This window comes from Eulemur rufifrons, chromosome 29, assembly GCF_041146395.1.
Source record: "Eulemur rufifrons isolate Redbay chromosome 29, OSU_ERuf_1, whole genome shotgun sequence".
Taxonomy (NCBI): domain Eukaryota; kingdom Metazoa; phylum Chordata; class Mammalia; order Primates; family Lemuridae; genus Eulemur; species Eulemur rufifrons.
This window is the reverse complement of record NC_091011.1, coordinates 73,156,809-73,174,910: the sequence shown is the minus strand read 5'-3', so window position 1 is coordinate 73,174,910 and position 18,102 is coordinate 73,156,809. Positions and strand designations below refer to the sequence as shown.

The 18,102-nt window shown below is 35.8% G+C and overlaps 1 protein-coding gene across 1 annotated transcript in view; it reads right to left on the bottom strand.

The window, feature by feature from the left end:
• Positions 1 to 17,119, bottom strand: part of KCND2 (potassium voltage-gated channel subfamily D member 2) — a 441,115-nt gene extending 423,996 nt beyond the window's left edge. Inside the window, exon 1 of the mRNA XM_069462061.1 lies at positions 14,504 to 17,119. Within this exon, the coding sequence (XP_069318162.1) occupies positions 14,504 to 15,618 (1,115 nt within the window). The 5' untranslated portion in view covers positions 15,619 to 17,119. The remainder of the gene's footprint in view (positions 1 to 14,503) is intronic.
• Between the last annotated feature and the right edge of the window lie 983 nt (positions 17,120 to 18,102).

The window sequence follows — 18,102 nt, the reverse complement described above, 5'->3', positions numbered from 1 at the left end:
ATCATAGATCCAGTCAAAATAGATCTTAGATTAACAATTGCAAGCTATTTTGTTTTTAATATTTCAGGTTTATATTGCAGGTCAGAACTTCCAAACATGGTGTGTACAGTATTTGCCTGATGTTTATGTCTGGCCTAAGGTGCAGGGAAAGGACAGCTGCTGTTCTTGGCAAACTCACTGATCCTTTCTGCAGGAAGATAAGAGGACTTGTTTATTTTGTGGATCAAAGTTCATATCTTTGCTAGAAGCATAAGGTGCTTCTATTGGGATAACTGATCAGGGACATGAGATTGAATTTTTTGTTGAACCTTCTCTGATATTCTCCCAGGAAAACTTCATACATCAAATCTCAGACACTTCTTAGACCATGTTCTTTTTTTTTTTTTTATGCTCTAGCTTCTTATATTAACTAAAAATGTTTGCTTGATTTTTTTGTTACCTTTAGCTGTTTGAATTTAAAACATGTTTTTAGTGGAGTGGTCTTATTTTGGTTTCATTTTATATGGTTCCATTTTTATTGAGCAATTATTTAGCTTATTTTTATTTATACCTCCTATCAATGAGATCAAAATATGGCAAAACAGTCATTGCACAGCATGAAAAAATAACACAACTTATGTCCATGGAGTGGTACCGGCTACAGAATAGGGGCCCAATAAATATATACTCATTTCTTTGCTCCATTATAAGAATCAAATAATGTCCTCACACCTTTCCCTCTCTCTCCCTTTCTGTCCTCCTCTCTTCCTCCTCATCCCTTCCTCTCTTTCTGTTCCCTTCCTTTTTTCTCTCTCTCTCTCTTCCCCCTTCACTTCCCCAACATATACTCCATTCAGGAATGAAAGCATTACAAAGTGTTTATAAGACTCCCTTCCTTACTTATCTGACTTGAGATAAACCTGCATCATCTAACTAACTTCATTTCAAATCAAGACTTCAAAGCGTGATGTCAGGCCTCCTGAAGTAACATTTTAGTTTGCATGAGATTATATTAATCAGGACTTCTATAATTGGATTATACCTTTTGACTATGGCTTTCCTCTTTTTACAAAACCTGATGTTCAAAAATCCTGTAACCATAGCTAATCAGACAGCATCCTCCAAGGAAGGAAGTGAATTTCAATTCCTGAACATATTAATCTTCATCAGCCTTTCACAAGACAGTTCTCATTGTACCTGGACTTCATGAAAAAAGGTTTATTGTATACTTCCATATATCTACCAGGAGAAAATATGAAGTCATTTTGGACAAGCTAACATCCACGAAAAGCCAATTAAAAATCTCAACATCAAATCAACCATTCAGTGGAGTTTTATTAATACATAAAACTTCCCCTATGCACAATGATAATCTAAGAATCCATCAGTAATTTGTTTTCTATCTTTAGGTCCTGCACACTTGAAATTTCTTACAAATGTCCTTAAAATTATCTTCTTTGAAACATAAATCCTTTCAAATCAACTTTCTTCTTATATAAAAGAAAAAAAGAGTAAAAGAAAAAAATTTAAAAATGTACACAAAGAAATTCCTAGTCTCATGAGATTTAAAATATCTTCATACTTTGTGCTATCTTATTTTTCATAAGCTTCTCCCTTTCTCAGAGGCTTCTTCAATCTAACTCTGTCTTCTTTATTTTTATTATGATCCACTGGTTCATTATCTTGTGTCTCCACTAAGGTAAATTCAGCCCACCTATCCCTGATCATGTCAGGAAATCAGTAACTTTAAAAGCTCACAGTGGTATTAGAAATTCCCAAAAGGAAACAGTTGTATTTTTTTTTTAGGCCAGTTGGTCTCTAGAACACTAGGACTAGTGGTTGTTATCCCTGAAACCCTATTCGTTAGCACATGATAGGACATGGCTTTTGCAATAAGATACCAGTTTATAACCTATGCTCAAGACTTCTGAATTTCTATCTATTACACTAAATAAAACCCAAAACTAGCACTTTACCTACTTTTTCTAGATCATAGTTTGAAATGGTTTGTTTCTACCTTTTCGCAGACCTCTAGCTCTAGTCAACATAGGATGACAATATTAGAGATACCCTGAACACGCCTTCTTCCAGATCAGTGGTTCTTCAGTTTGATGTAAGAAGGGAAAATACTGATGTCACGGTTCTCACCTTCAGAGACTATTTAAATAGTTTTAACTGAATCCCCAGAATATTCATTTTTAATAAGTATCTCAGGTAATCTGAATCCTGGTGGTCCTCAATCCTACACTAAGAAACGTCACTCTAGGTTTGCTAAACTCTATATAGGAATCTTTTAATTTTAAAGAGCTATATATTTTGATCTGATTATTTATATTTCCTATTAAAATATCTTTATATTCTTATAATATTATTACTTTGCTTTATAAAAATTTATATATGATATGGCCAAATCGAAAGTAGCTTTAAATATCTTGTGAAACTATTGGTGCAGCCGCAGTTCATTATGTTGGTAAATAACCTGCTTTTAAAGATCTATATCACAAATTTGTCTTAGACCTTACTCTTCTAAAAAACTCTTCATGACATATGATAATTTCTTTTCTTGGATAAATTGTCATAAACTAAACTACATTTTCCTTCTTTTCTTTGGCTGCCAGGAAATTCAGAGCTTATTTTATGCTCAGTAATGCTTCACTTAATCTGTATTCTCCATCATTTTCCCTTCATCTTTAATATTTGACATTTGTTTATTTAATCATTTTAGCTTATTTGACAATAAAGTGTTACAAATCTTTGAAATGGGCAGAACTAAAAATAATGAAGGAATGATTACATATATAACTTCAAAACAAATTTGCCAGAGATATAGAATTTTTAGAATTTGCTAACCCAAATTTATTAAATGTTGACTTTTCAACATAAAAAAAATTTGTATAGTGACTCAAAGTTCCAATTTCTAAGTAGGAAATGCCACTTTATTTATTGTATGTCATCAATCAACAGCTCTTCAACAATAATTTCCTGCCTAATTGCCTACTGGTATAACCCATTAGAGACTTTTCCATATGAAAGAGAAATATGTACTATCATTAATACTGTATTTAATATTATATATTTAACAATAATATAATAGTAATCTCCCTCCTACAGCACCTATGTTCAAAGTAATGTTCTAAGAATTTACATATTTACATTTAATTTTCAAAAAAGTCCTATTTTTAATCTCAGGCAAGCAGAGTTTAAGTAACTTGACCAACATCATTGAGCTGGCATATTGGAGAGCAGGTATTTAAATCCAGGCTATTTCTTATCTATTACCCTATATATTTAAGATATTTTTGAGTAAATCATCAAAGGGTTATTGTTGAAGGGATAGGTATATAATTTTAAATAATATCTGGTAAGGTTTTTATAGAGAAAAATATAAACTAAAAAGGCCCCAATTGTTGCCAGAGAGCCCTCTGTTAACAAAAGGTTTATAGCCTAACGTTAAAAAAACACAGAAATGTGCAATAGAAAATATCAAATGTTTTTTCCCACAAGCCCAGATATTCCTAAAAATAGTATCATCAACAGTTTATTTTGAATCTTCCCAGAAAAATAAGAGGGGAAGTGTGTGTGTATATACATACATATTTATATCAACATATGTATGTGCATATAATACTTATTTACATATCTATACATTTTGTACTGATGTATATTTGTGGTTGTATTTTCTAATATGTATATTTGAGTATATATTGCACAGTCATACATATTTTAATATTGTTAAAAAAAATGTACAGATTCAAAAATTGGGCACTGAATAATGTGGGAAAAAATGGGAATGTGAGTGGTCTGTACAGTGATTTCTTAATTTATTCAGAGTTTGGCTTAAAAGAGTGTATTTCAGAACATATTGCCAACACTTGCAATTTGACTGAAAAAATGTCCCCCTTTAATTTCTTTGAAATAAAATAATCTTACTTTTCATTTAGTTGATTACAAATGTATTTGGACTCTTTGAGTGAAAATAATAAAATTCTTTGCAAAATTGATAGGCACTTTACTTACCACTATCTAGGACCATGCCAACTCTGAATAAAATGTCCTATTTCCAGAAAGAGGAGTTTATAGCCATTTTCTAAATTACATTCTTTTTCTTTGTAATAGGATATTTACTGTGTTATCTTTTGACATTTTGTATCAAATTCATGGAATTTTAAAGTCAAAAGTAGAAATGTATTAAAGAAAAACAGATCAACATGTATATACTTTAAGTTAATTCAAACTAAGTGCCATTTATTGCAAATATGAAAAAAATTGCAAGACTATGAAGGGTTGAATATAATATTCATTTTAATTTCCATAACTAAGAATTTACTGAAACTGAAGTAATTCCCTTTTCACATTTATTCTCATATCTTATTTCACAGTGACGTAGTATCCCTTTCTGAATGCCTATGAGATGTTTTGAAATTAGCACATTTTTTTCTAACTATAGCAATGTTCTGATAAAGTAGACAATATTACTGGAGATAATGTGAATACTTTCTTAAATGTACATTTTTGCAAAAATTATATATAACATTTTATAAAAATAAATTATCAGAAAATCAGTTGAATATCAATATCAATCCTCATTCTTAATTTCACAAGAATAAGTAAATCAAAGCCTTATGAAATATTTTCACGTTTGATGTTTTCATTATTGGCTTGGATATGTTCAGCCTTGAATGCAAACATTTAGTTTAAATTAATAAAATATTTCACATTGTGAAAATATAAATGCAGTATTTATCAGAGTAAATATTTTCAGATTGAAAAAAATAAAAAGAATCCAACTACAAATCATGGAGTTGAATAAAATGCAAGTTATTATTGTTACACTTATATTTATTCCTCATCTGAAAAAGATCAAGGTATAAACAATACCAATGGAAACAATATTCTTAGTTTATTATTATAGCATGAATTTGTTTATCTATATTACTAGTTTATAGTCTCACATTAGATTAAAAATTATATATAAAATATGATGTCATTATCAGAGTTTTAATTGTATTATGGGGAAACTTAACTTGCATATACACTACATGGTGTTATGTTTTTAATATTTTATTTAATGATGGAGATATGTGCAAAGTAGAGAAAGAAATAGTGGGGAAAAATAACATCCCAGAGTATTGTGCTGTAGAAAACATTAGACTTCAAATGACCCCCAGAAATCTAATGTAGGTTATTCCACTAACTCTGTGATTTTATATAAATTTCATGACTACATTCCAACTTAGTTTCTTCAAGTATAAATTGATAAGTTTCTATAAAATGATTTCTAAAGAGCCCTATAAGTCAAAATTCCAAGATTCTAATATCTTTAGACAAAAGCAGAAAATCAAACATTAAAGAAAGTCTACAGAGCACATACTTTTATGATGCATAATGTGTCTACTATACATTACTTATAGATCGATTTAATTTAAGAAGAATACAATACATGTGCTTATTTTTCATTCCAAAAACACCACATTTGGTAAGAACTGGAAATATTTTTATAAGTTCCAAAGTGCTATCTACAACAATATGCTTAAGAATTTCCTTTTTCCAAAATGCATTAAGATGATATAGGGTTAGATAGCCTTAATTTCTGTAGCCTGATGAAAGGAAACTGATTTCCCATTCAAACTAGACAAAAGAGAGTAATTAGGAGCATATAACTGTCATTATCCAACTTTATCACATGCAAAGGACAGGGAATGCCAGGATGTTTTCCTTTGCGATGGCCCTCATGAATCCTAGCTTGCATAATCAGGAAACATGCTTTTGAACAGAACTTCTGGGTAGGGTGCAGAATCATCCAGAGGTCAGATGTATTAATGGAAACAGCATGCCAAAGTGAGAAGACATAGTGAATTCTTTCAGATTCAAGAACTATTTTCACAATTTTTTTTTAAAGAAGTGTCTCATTTTGTTGCCCGGGCATGAGGGCAGTGGCATGACCATAACTCACTGCAGCCTCAAACTCCTGGGCTCAAGTGATCCTCTTCCCTCAGCCTCCTGAGTAGCTGGGACTACAGGTGTACGCCCTCACGCCTGGCTAATTTTTCTGTTTTTGGGGGAGATGGGTCTCACTACATTGTTCAGGCTAGCTATTTTCACAATCTGTTTATCTGGAAAGTATATACTTTTTAAAAAAACATTTTTATGATGTTAATCCAATTTTTGTTCTTCTAAACCCAAGTCTCTCCAATTATCCATTCATGATTATGTTTAGTTCTCCAGTGTGGTGATTCTTACAAAAGTACTGCCTCTGCAAGTTTTCATTATATGTCTGCTGTATGTATGGTTCAAATTTAATTTGTGTTGAAAATGCATATCCTATGGCAATCTTTATAGATTTTCAGACATGAAAGCTATTTTTTTCTTTCAAACTCACAAAAATGATAAAACACCTAGAGAGGATTTATATGTACCTACTACAAAATGGAAAAGAATAGAAAAAAAAAAAGGAATGAAAATCCTTTAAATAGAATTCAAATGTATATGATATCATTGACACCAATATTAGAATTGACAACTATAAATATGCAAATCTGTATCCAAAATAAATAATTATCCTCAGTTCCCAAATAGCTCCATACGTATTGAGCACCAGTTTTGTCTTTTCAGCGAAAACATAGAATTCATTTTTAAAATTGAACTAGTTTTATTTTTGTCAGTGAGGAATAATTTAATTATGTAGTATAAATTACTCCATTTTTGGACGATCTCATGAATAATTTGATATAAATTTTAAGCTAAGGTAAGTATAACAAATCTAATGAAGGATGAAAAATTATACATGGTAAAGAAGCTAATTTTAACATGACCATATAAAAATGTTTTAAATGTTTCAGAGCTTGTGCTCCTTTTAATACAGAAATCATCTCCTGTTCCTACCATACTCACAACTCTCTAATGTCTCCTTTTCATCTTGAATAAAAACAGAAGACTTTACTAGGTTCTACAATGTCCTACATCATCTCTTCCCAATTTCCTTTCAGATTTCACTTGCTACTAAGTCCCTTAATTCCTTTGCTTCAATTACAGAGATATAGGTGGAATATACCAAACTTTCTCCCACCTTGAAGCCTTTGTACTTCTTTTTTTCTTCCTCTAAAGCTCTTCATCCAGATATTTCAGTTAGCCATCAGCTCAAATGCCACCCCCTTGGAAAGGTCTTGTCTGTCCCCTATCCAAAATGACGGCTTCTTGCCCAGATTTACTTAATTCACAGCACCCATCTCTACCTGGCATATTATATATTTAAATGTTTATTTTCTGCTTTTACCACTATTCTAGTTCTCCATGGTTCTTAAGGTCGGGAAGTTGCCCATAATCTTTACTTCCATGGTCAATGACGCGTAGCAAGTGATCAACAAAAGTCTGTTAAATTGAGTTGAACTCAGTGAGCCGCATTTTGATTTCCTGAGAGTATATGTTACTGGTATTACTTTGGCTTTTCAATAGCACGATTACCGGTATGCTTAAAAGTAAAGAAAATGAGGAAGTTGGAAGAATTAGGTCCACATAAAAGCAAAAAAGATGAGACCTTTTAATTTTAGAACAAAACCTTCCTATCCTATTTGACATTAACTCAACTGTCATCCTACTCTTTCAATATTATTTTTTTTCTTATTATTAACTTCTGATAAGTCACTCCCTACTCCCCCCCACACTCTTTATGATTTGGATCATCTTTACATAACAGACTTGTCAAAATTCCTAAGGCAAAATGGATTGTTCTATGCCAGAATAGGTACCTACATTTATATTTACCTTTTTTACGCCTGCCTTTTAATCCCTTAGAATGTGAACTTCTTCCTGACAGAGATTACATTATCTTATATGTCATTTATAGACAATAGTTCACTATTTTTAAGGAATTCTATTTTATGCATAAATGAGTGCTACTGTGCAAGAAACATAACATCTTTCTAGTGATGAAGTGTTGTCAAAGTACTTTCTGGCCCATGGGCTGCTTGAGTTGCTCATATTTAGGTAAGGAACTGAGCTTGCAAGAGAAGGAAATATATTTCTGTGCTGATTCACTTGTCATGAAGTATTTCCATATGCTTCTCAGAGGCATCCACAATTTGGCCTTCACAAGAAAGCATCCTGATTAAGAAGAGAACCATTAACAGCTTATTAATTCTAAACTTTGCATAAAAATCAGTTATGGATGAAAAAGTGGAGGTCTCATTGCCCTTCCCAGTAAAAACAGAAAAACAAAAAGGGTGGATTGTAGTACATTAGAAGACAAAATATTCAAATAATCAATTTAAATACTTTTGACATCAAACAAAGCAAAATAATTTGGCTTAGATTAGTATATCACTGCTAATGTTGAGATGGCACAGCTCCATTGCTAAGGAGCTAGCTCTCCACAGCGTGCAGGTACCAACTCACATCATGATCAGCAATACATTAACATAGATACTTTTCTACATTTCAGCACTGAACTAGCTAATAAGTTCCCAAAAGGTATACAGTCAAACCTCAAAAACTTTTCAGTCTATTTAGGAAGGCAAAGAGCAAAACCATAAATTATATTTAAAGTAGCAAGTGTAATTCCAACTATAGATGATGTAGGCTTGGGAGGTTGAAAAGTCTTCATGAGAAGGTCAATGTAAAGGTTGGCTCTCAAACAAAAAATCTATAGGACAAAACATTCAAATGGAATCTACTAAAGCAAAGAACAGTGTGTATGTGCACAGAAATGGTGCTTTACCCCTGGGTTTCTTTTCAATACCAGACAATATCCCATACTATCAAGTCTAACTCCCAAAGCTAGTTGGAGAACAATGCTTTAATACACACACACACACACACACACACACACACACCCCCCCATGCTCAGAAAACAATATAAGACATATGGGGAGGTAGAATGAATTCATTATTATAGCTCTTAAGGAAAAATCATATTTGCTTTACAGTGAGTGTTATTTTCACCATCCTTATTCTTTCAATGAAAGAGAAGTTAAATTGTACATTTTTAATAATTCAGAGGCCAACTTTTAGGCAACTAGGGAAATAACTGATTTTCTTTCTTTTCCATCAGGCCAGGTAAAATACTCACCATCGAATAGTTTGCCCTAAAATGAACTTAAAGTTCACTGGATAAGAACACAAAGTTGTGGTACATCAATTGGGTGCCATCATGATAAACCCTAGCGCTGTGTAAATAAATGCAGAGCCAGCAGTGATATTGAGGAATGTAGAAAGAGTGAGTGACAGACAATAGAACTAGGAGAGAAATGCACTATATTAATGGAATAAATAGCCAACTTATTGCTTCTCTTATCCATGTAGCATCAGCAGCAACCTCCTGATAATTATTATAGCATATTTCTATATAATGTTGTAAGATCTTCAGGAAAAAAAATGGGTAAAAAATAAAATTTCAAAAAATACTGCTGCTATTTAGTTATATAACTATGGGCAAGCCACAAAAATTTTACATGTGTAAAATTATGAATTTTAAATAAATAACAAATAAGTTTTGTTCCACCAGGAATTCAGAAAGCAAGTAATAAGAAATTTGAACTTCAGTAAGTTATTTTCAAAGATCAGTATAATTAGGAGGAAAGTTCAGAATTAAATGATATCACTATAAAAATAAAATAAGATAAAGTCAATCCATAATCTAAAAGAAAACTAAGAAAAAAGAATAACATGGAAAATTAGGAAATCGCCCTTTCTCTAGGGTACCAGATTGATAGAACACATATTATGTCTTTCTAAAATACCTCTCTGTCTAGCAACTAAAGTTTTAGATGCTGGGCAAATATACATATTTTTAAAATGCTAGGTCAAATATTGTCTCTAATTCCAATTATGACCAAAACAAAATGGAGACACTTAAGATTTGGTTACTTGCAATGCTAAAAGAGAAATACATACTACATTTCTCTACATTTCTTTAAAAATTCAGTTTCAATTCTCATCAACTAACATTTTCCATAAAGAACTTTTCACAAATATGTTGTATGTTGTAGTATGCCAAAATAAATATGGATGTTACCCCACAGTATGGCTCTACAGCAGAAAAAGAAAAGGTATTTCCTACCATGTAAAGATTGTTATTATATATTAACAAATTAGCAATATTTATGGATATGTGCTGGCACAATGGAAAAGAATTCCATCCATTTTCACTAATAGCTGGGTAAACTGAAAGTCTCTACATAAATGATTCTGCAAGATATACTCCCAGCATTCCCCAAAGCTATGTAATCAGAATAGCTATAGATAACAGGAGACTGTTATTTACAAGTTTATCCTTCTTTTCAAATAATATTTATATATAACATAATACTCTCATAGATCATAGATATGAACATATATATTAATGCCTACATGACAAATTCTCTCAAATGATGCCTCTCTAAAAAAGATATTTCCCTGATAAATTATTAGGAAAATTGCAGTGAAAAATTATTTTGCTGTTTTTGTTTCTTAAAATAATAACTCATCAAACCTATAAAAATTGAAGTATGACAGATATAGTTTTTGAGGGTCTTATTAAATAGACAACTACACTAAGTTTTCTGGGAGCAAAGATGTAATTCTGTCATAGTTGTTTCAGATGACTATATAATATAAATTAACTTTGTTTTCCAAAATTTGTTTGGAAATTAGAATATTATTTATGTAGTTAAAATCACAAAATTTCATTCTAAACATGAACTTTATAGAAATCCCACATAGCAACCTTCTTTCCCATATTGAAAACTTCAATGAAAACAACATTGTTTTAAAATTAAAGAAGTGGTATGGACCACAGAAATTGTGTCTGAAGTTCTTAAGTTTTATGTTAGGAGTAACATGATCTCTTATTAAAAAAAAAAAAGAAAAACTCTCTAAATGGTTAGTAATCATGATCAAGAATGTAAATATTGCCTAACATAACAACTCCTCAAATTACTTAATATGCCACCTGGTACCACTTCTAACTTCCAAGTCACTAGCCTGAGATATAACAGTAAACTGGAGCCCCACCCTGTTGAATGTATTTTTACAAAAGTTTTTGATTACTGATGAACATTTGTTAATTTTCTAAATTTGGCAACATTTAAGTACTACTGTCTAAATGAAAATAATAACTAGGTACCATCTTCCAAAAGATTTTAGGAGAAAAGAGTAGTTCCAGGTTCTTTTTCTACAAAGGCAGTTTAAGAAAGTAATTAGAGTTTATGTTATGGAACAGGGAGCCAGATGAGTAAAAAGGTAATTCAGGGCCCTACACAGGTCAATAAATATGCTCAGAAAGAAAAAGCAAAATTGAGGAACAGATCTACCTGACCACCCAAACTACCACTATTTAAAAAAAAAAAAAAACTGACTTTTTTTCATTGACTTTTTAAATTGTGCTTTTGATGTTTCCTACTTTAGTTAATAGGAAATGAGGATAGTCTTAAAACTATATTTTAAAGCACTCATTTTGCTGGCAGATTAAATAATTACTTATATAGTAAGCAAGTTCAAGTTATAGTCTAATGATACATTTGATATTTCAGGGAGCAAAAATATTAGATGAATACACCATAGTTCTAAGATGGACCCATTGAGTTCTTCAGAGGAGAAAACTAACTGAATACTGCCTAAAATGACCACAGATGCTGCAGATGATTCTGGAAGTCCTGAATAACAAAGCTCCTGGTCATTTCTTCTCATGTAGGTAATGTTTACATGAGCTGGAACATTTCATAACCACTGTCTACAATCACATTTTCATTTCTACTATCATTAATTGAGGAACATTAGCTCCATTAAAAATAACAGCCACATAAAAAAGCTCAGAAATTATAATGGAAAATTCTTTATTATCTTTAAGATACAGCTTGACATTAGCTCCAACTACTACATATTTTTCAGAAAGTTTATATCTCATACTTCATCCTCTAAGTATAAAACCACAGTGTAAAAGGTAAAGTTAGGAAACAGCTTTTCTTTAATATTTTCTATTTTTAAATAATGCTGTTGAGTCACAATGAAATATTATAAAGATAAGACATCCAAAAGTCAAGATTTATAAGAATCTATTTCTCCAGGGAATTTATACATTATAAATATATTTTGATGAGAAACTGAAGATATTTTCCTAAGAAACTTTCCTATATTATAAAGTATATGCTTTGTTAAACATTCATATATAGCCTCATTTTGATTGCATCCACATTTCTACATCTCAAAAGCATGACTGCTGTTACATATTCCATCGGGATCATTAATTAGCTTAATTTCCTGAAAATTAAAATTTTTAACTTCAGTGAAACTTAACTCTTAAAAGTAACTCCCATTTACTTTTAAGTTCTGAGAAACTGAGTAATCCTTCTAATCCATGTACCTATGGAATATGTGAGCTAAATCCATTGCATAGATACTACTCAGACATTATGATTTAGTTTCTTAAATTAGTTCAAAAAGTAGATTCTTTTAAGCATTTTATTTATATAATAAAAATTGACATTAATGGTTAACATTTCCTCATTTTTTTCCTGAAAACAAAAATAAACTCCAAAATAAAATAAAAATTGGAAAGTCATTTCAAGAAACAAATTTTAAAATAATACTAACTTCTCAAGTCTAGTGTAGAGCTTTTAGCTAAATGAAATTAGCATATCATTAATGTTCATTATAATATCTATATTCAATCATATAGACAGCATAGCATTAACATTAAAATTACTCACTGATATCTCATGAAAAACACTGTCATATACACCAAAATTTTAAAGCGTATTTCCTTTTAATATTTCTCCCTTTACTTCCTCTTAACATAGAATGCTCATTTTTATTCTAATTTCAAGTCATGACAGTGATTTGTACTACCTAATTGTCCTTAATAATGATTTCAAATGACAAAAAGACAACAACACACAAACAAACAAAACCTCTTTGATAAGGAATAAGCACCTACACTGCTAAGGTAGTCTGCATTGTCTTCAAAATCTGTCACAAAATTACCCCGAGGATAAAAGGGAAATATAAGCAGTAGAATATAGATTTTCACTAATTCATTCATTAAAATGTACCAGTATGTCTTCAAAAAAATATATGAGACTAAATCAAAATCCTAAGTCATTGTATTTCACTTTGCTATAATTTCTTAATTAACTTAGCCAAAAATTCTTCCCATATAAAATATTCCTTTACTTGGCCATATGACAACATGAAAAATTCTGAACACCACAATATGTCTAATAAAATTAAGTTGACTTTAACCACAATGTCACTTAAAGAAGCCAATTAAATTAGCGAGAAACACAAAACTTAAAGAGTAGTCTTGGGAATAACTTTTTTCTTACAGCCATTACCAAATCCTATTGAACTGATTTCCTACGCAAGAATAGCAACATAAACCTGAAGAAAAGGCACTAACATTACTCCCTGGCTTATCTAAGAACTCATAAAAGTAAAAGGCTCTAACCATTTTATTTTATTAGATTCTCTAATATGTAAAGTGCTGCTACTTTTCTGCAGTTTGATTAACATTATTAATCATTTAACACCTTTCCTTTTTCCTACCATATAAAAAAAATCTTAATTCTAGCCGGAGAAGTCTATTTTTAAAAACACATGAATTCAGAATATGCCTCTTAGTTTGAAAAACGTCATTACCCCCCAAATAAAAGAATTCACAAAAGAGCTCTAGAAGGTAATTAGGATCCAAAATTTTATAATGAAACCAGCCTTTGATGACCATCAATCTTACCAGATACTGCTCTATCTTCTATGTGCATTTAATGGGCGTGGGCCCATTGCCTGATGGGATCTGTAGCTTCTAAAAAAAAATGTGTGGATGACAGTCATTTGCTTCTTTTTTTGAAACTATGAACCTAGAGTTTTAAATATATTGCAAATACCATTCCACTGCATATTGTAGAATTGATCAGTTTCAGCCCTGATATTCTAAAACACTGCATCACCTATCAGCCATAAATGAAGTACATATATATGAATATGTGCATATATTATGAATTATGAATACATCACAAAATTCTTTGATAATTATATCTACCATCTATGTTTTGCAATGTTGTAAAATAAGACTTATGGGTCTTACAGGGAAAACAGACACCATAAGTATCTATTCATACGAAAATAATACTTCAAATATACATGGAAACTTTTCATTTGGTGGCACTGAAGCCCTTTCCAGACATTTCTATATACATTGTACATATTCGTATCTTTATTTGGGCATAAATTTTGTTTTTCGTTGTCATAACATTTTATATACTCATACAGATACTTGTCAATATTTTCCTATATTCGGGAATTCTACAATTTGTATAGTTATCACTTTCACCCATCAATACTCAACAGTTGCCAGCAACTCCCTTAGTTCTTCAATCTCTGTATCATACCCATTTCACAGATCAAGAGTTTTCTCAAACCATTTAGATAATGCTTTTCTAAATCCATTTAGGAAAAAGAAAAAATTATTTCCTCTAAATTGTCATGTAACCTTAATGGGTCCACAATCACCTCACACATAACCAACCCCCACCCCATTTCCCTTGAGGGCACCTACCCTAGTGTTGTCATGGTGACAATGGTGTACCAGAAGGCCGCAGGGATGCTAGTGAACTTGCTGGCCGAAGACCCCTTCTCTGCGTAGAACATTACTGTAGCAAAAATGATGATAGCCATGGTGAGAGAGAAGAGCAAGAAGCCCAATTCTGAGGCACAGCTCTTCAGTGTGTACCCCAGGATGCGCAGGCCTTGAGAGTGGCGGGAAAACTTAAAGATCCTGAAGACCCGGAAGACTCGGAGTGTAACAAAGGCTCCGCTCACATCCTCATTGTCTGTCATCACCAGCCCAATATAATAAGGTAGGATGGCCACCACATCGATGATACTCATGACACTACGCACAAAACGGTATCGACTAGGTGCTGCAGCCAGGCGAAGCAAGTACTCAACTGTGAAGATCATGACGCAGGCTGTATCCAAGCAGAAGAAGGCCACCGCATACCGCTCCCCACAGGGCAGTTCTTTAATGTGACCTGGGCTCGACCCACATGGCACTGTTTCTACCACATTAGCGATGACTGAGACGGCAATAAAGAACCCCGTAACATAGTAGAATACCAGGGCCATTGTGCTGGTGTGGGGGTTCTCAAATGCCCGCCAGACCCTCTGCCTAGCAGTCATGGTGGGCAGCGCGCTCTCGCCTGTGTTATCGGTATCAGCGTCATCCTGGAGACGCTCCGCGTTCTCTCGCCTGCGGTCCTTGTACTCCTCATAACAGCAGTCGCCAATAATTTCTGGGATGAGGCCAAAGAAGGCCAATTCTTCATCATAAGCAGAGATGCACTCATGGCGGGGATAGTGGAGCTTTCCAGTGCGGTAGAAATTCAGGATGTGGCGGAAGATGTCTGGGTCACGATCAAAGAAATACTGCTGAGTCTCTGGATGGTAGAAAAAGTCCCTCTCAGAACTGCCCAGTAGAGTGTCTGGGTAACGTTCCAGGGTGTCCTGCCACGTCTGGAAACGGGTGCCACTCACATTCAGCACAATTAGAGCATCCTGAGTCCTTTTTCTTTCCTGCCTCGGGGGAGCTGGCATGGGCCCTGAGGCCACAGGCATCCACCCAATGGCCGCTGCCCTTGCAAAGGGCAGCCACGCTGCGACACCCGCCGCCATGGTTCCTTGAGGTGGAGGCAAGAAGGGTAATCCGGCTTCTACAGTGGGTCAACCAAGGCAGCCACGATCACCCACTTCCTCCCGTCAAACAAAATACTATTGGAAAACGTGGCCCAGAGGTATCACTGTTACTCCAAGGTAGGGCTCCTGGTGAAGTCACAGTTCTCAGAAGGGCAAGTTTCCCTTAAAGACAGGTATTTGGAATAATGACCAAAAAAAAAAAAAAAAAAAAAAAATTGCAATGTCCTAACAATCACTCCCAATAGAACCTAAGCAAACCTCTTCCAGTAGTTGGACTAAGCCACCCTCTGGCACAAATAAGCACACAGGTGATTTCAGATGCAGCAGTTTCTTCAAACAGGTGTCTTTGATTTCTCCCCTGACACAGTCTGGATTATGTGGGGTCAGTACATGGAGTGTAAGACAGAGAAGACGAAGAGTCGCCCAGTAGTATTCTTCTGACGAATTAGGGAACCCTTCCACCTTCCCTCTTCACTCTTTCAAACCTTCCCTTTCCAAGTAGCCCTTCCCGCCAAAGGAGTCTCAAAAAAAAAAAAAAAAAAAAAAAAAAAAAGACCTGTTGTAGCTGAGGAGATGCGGTCACAGCCGCTGCCCCACGTCTCTCTTTGGGGGTCCGGTTGCCGCCTCTACTCCTCTACTCCGTATTTGCAGAGATGGAGGTGATGTGCAGTGGGCACAGTGGGGGGCGTTAAAATAGAACCTCCTCCCCCACGTCTACAAACACCCTCTCTGTCTGCCAAAAGCGTTCGCCCAATCGCCCCTTCACTCTCTTTTCAAGTTCAGCTCAGGTGCAGTGTGACAGTTACAGAGCCCGGGAGCTGGCAGCCGCCGCCGCCGTGGCGGCAGCAGCATCTGCCTCCGCGCAGAACGCGCCTCTCCCGCGGTACATACCTGGCAAAGTGCGCGCCGGGGCTGAGTTGCATAGAGACTTTCTCCTCGCCGTGCCCCCGGAAAGGGAAAGGGAGAGAAAGCAGCTCTCGAGCGGCCGAATCCGATGCGCCGAGGGAGCATAAATAAAGCTCAAGCGAGCTCTTCTTCCCCTTCCCCCATCCCTCCGTGCCTCCCTCCTCCTTTTCACCTTCCAAAAGCCAGGCGCAGGCGAGCGAGCAGCAGCAACAAGTTCAAAAGGTGCGGGGGAGGCGAGAACGGAGGGGACTCGCTCCTGCCAAGTTACTGCGTGGCCACTGTGGCGGGGGCCGGGCCGGCGCGGTGCGGGGCTGCGGGGCGACGGGGCTGCGGGGCGGCGGGGCGGGCGGTGGCGGCGCCGCGGGGCCGGAGCCGGGGCTGGCACGGGCTGTCGTCCGAGCGCGGAGGCAGAAGGCGCTCGGCAGCGCGGGGGCGCGGGAGGGCTGCTCGCTGCTTCCCCGCCAGTGGGTGGTCCTGCATCTCCCCGGGCTCCCCGCGCTGCTCTGCTTGTGCGATCAATAAATAAGGAAAAAATAAATAAATAACCGCACGCACGCCTCGCCACGCAGGTTAGGAAAGGCGTCTCCTGCCTTTCCCTCGGCTTGACCTTTCTCCGCCCCCGCCCCCTTGAGCTTCTCTCGCTCCACCCCAGCCACCCACCAGCCCCGGCGCAAAATGTCACCGAGGGAGAGCATCCAGGTGGATCTGCCAGGGGAGGAGAGCGAGCCTCGGATGAACAAAGGGAAGCTTCACGCGCTGGGCTGCGGTGGTTTGGTGGAGGAGAGGAGAAAGGGGACCGGTGCCTTGCTTCTGCCTCCTGAGTCCCGGTTCAAGGCGAGCGTGGGAAAAAGGGGAGAAAGAGAGCGACAGAAGCTACGAAGGAGGGTGAGGGGAGCGGAACGCTCAGGAATTGGTTGTCTTCTGGGGGCCACTGGGTGGCAAGACCCGCAAAGCCCCGCGGCGGGATTTTTAAGTGCCTTTTCCTTCCTTTCTTATTTTTTTCAAACCAGACGTTAACGTTGCAGGGGTTAATATGTCATCTATCCAACTTGCCGAAAAGTCAGGCAGTCTCCTCGGTCTAGGTCTTGCTACAACTCCTTTTCCCGTCCTTTAGGAATGACAGGAGGATTTGGAACCCTTCTCTAAATGTCAGCGTCAAGGGGCGCGCGTCTCCGAGTGTGCGCGTCCCCTTCATCCTCTCTGCGCATCGCTGCACATATCTAAAATGGTTAAAGTAGCTAAAGGTGTCCCTGTGAGGGGCAAGTGATATGGAGACAGACAGGAAAATTGTCGCGGCCAACCGTTTTGTTTTTTCGTGTTCCCCGCCCCCCAGTCATAACGAATCTTCCTTAAAGCCAAACATAACATTTATAGCCACTAGATGGCGTGAATGGCGAGAAGTTAAATCTACACCTAAGGTTTGGATGCTTTAGAAAGGTGAAGGATCAAAATTAACTGATCCAACACAGAATCGGATCACATAAACATCCTTCACCACCACCACCACCACCACCACCACCCACCTTTTTAGTGTATATAGGAGTTACACTAGTTAGG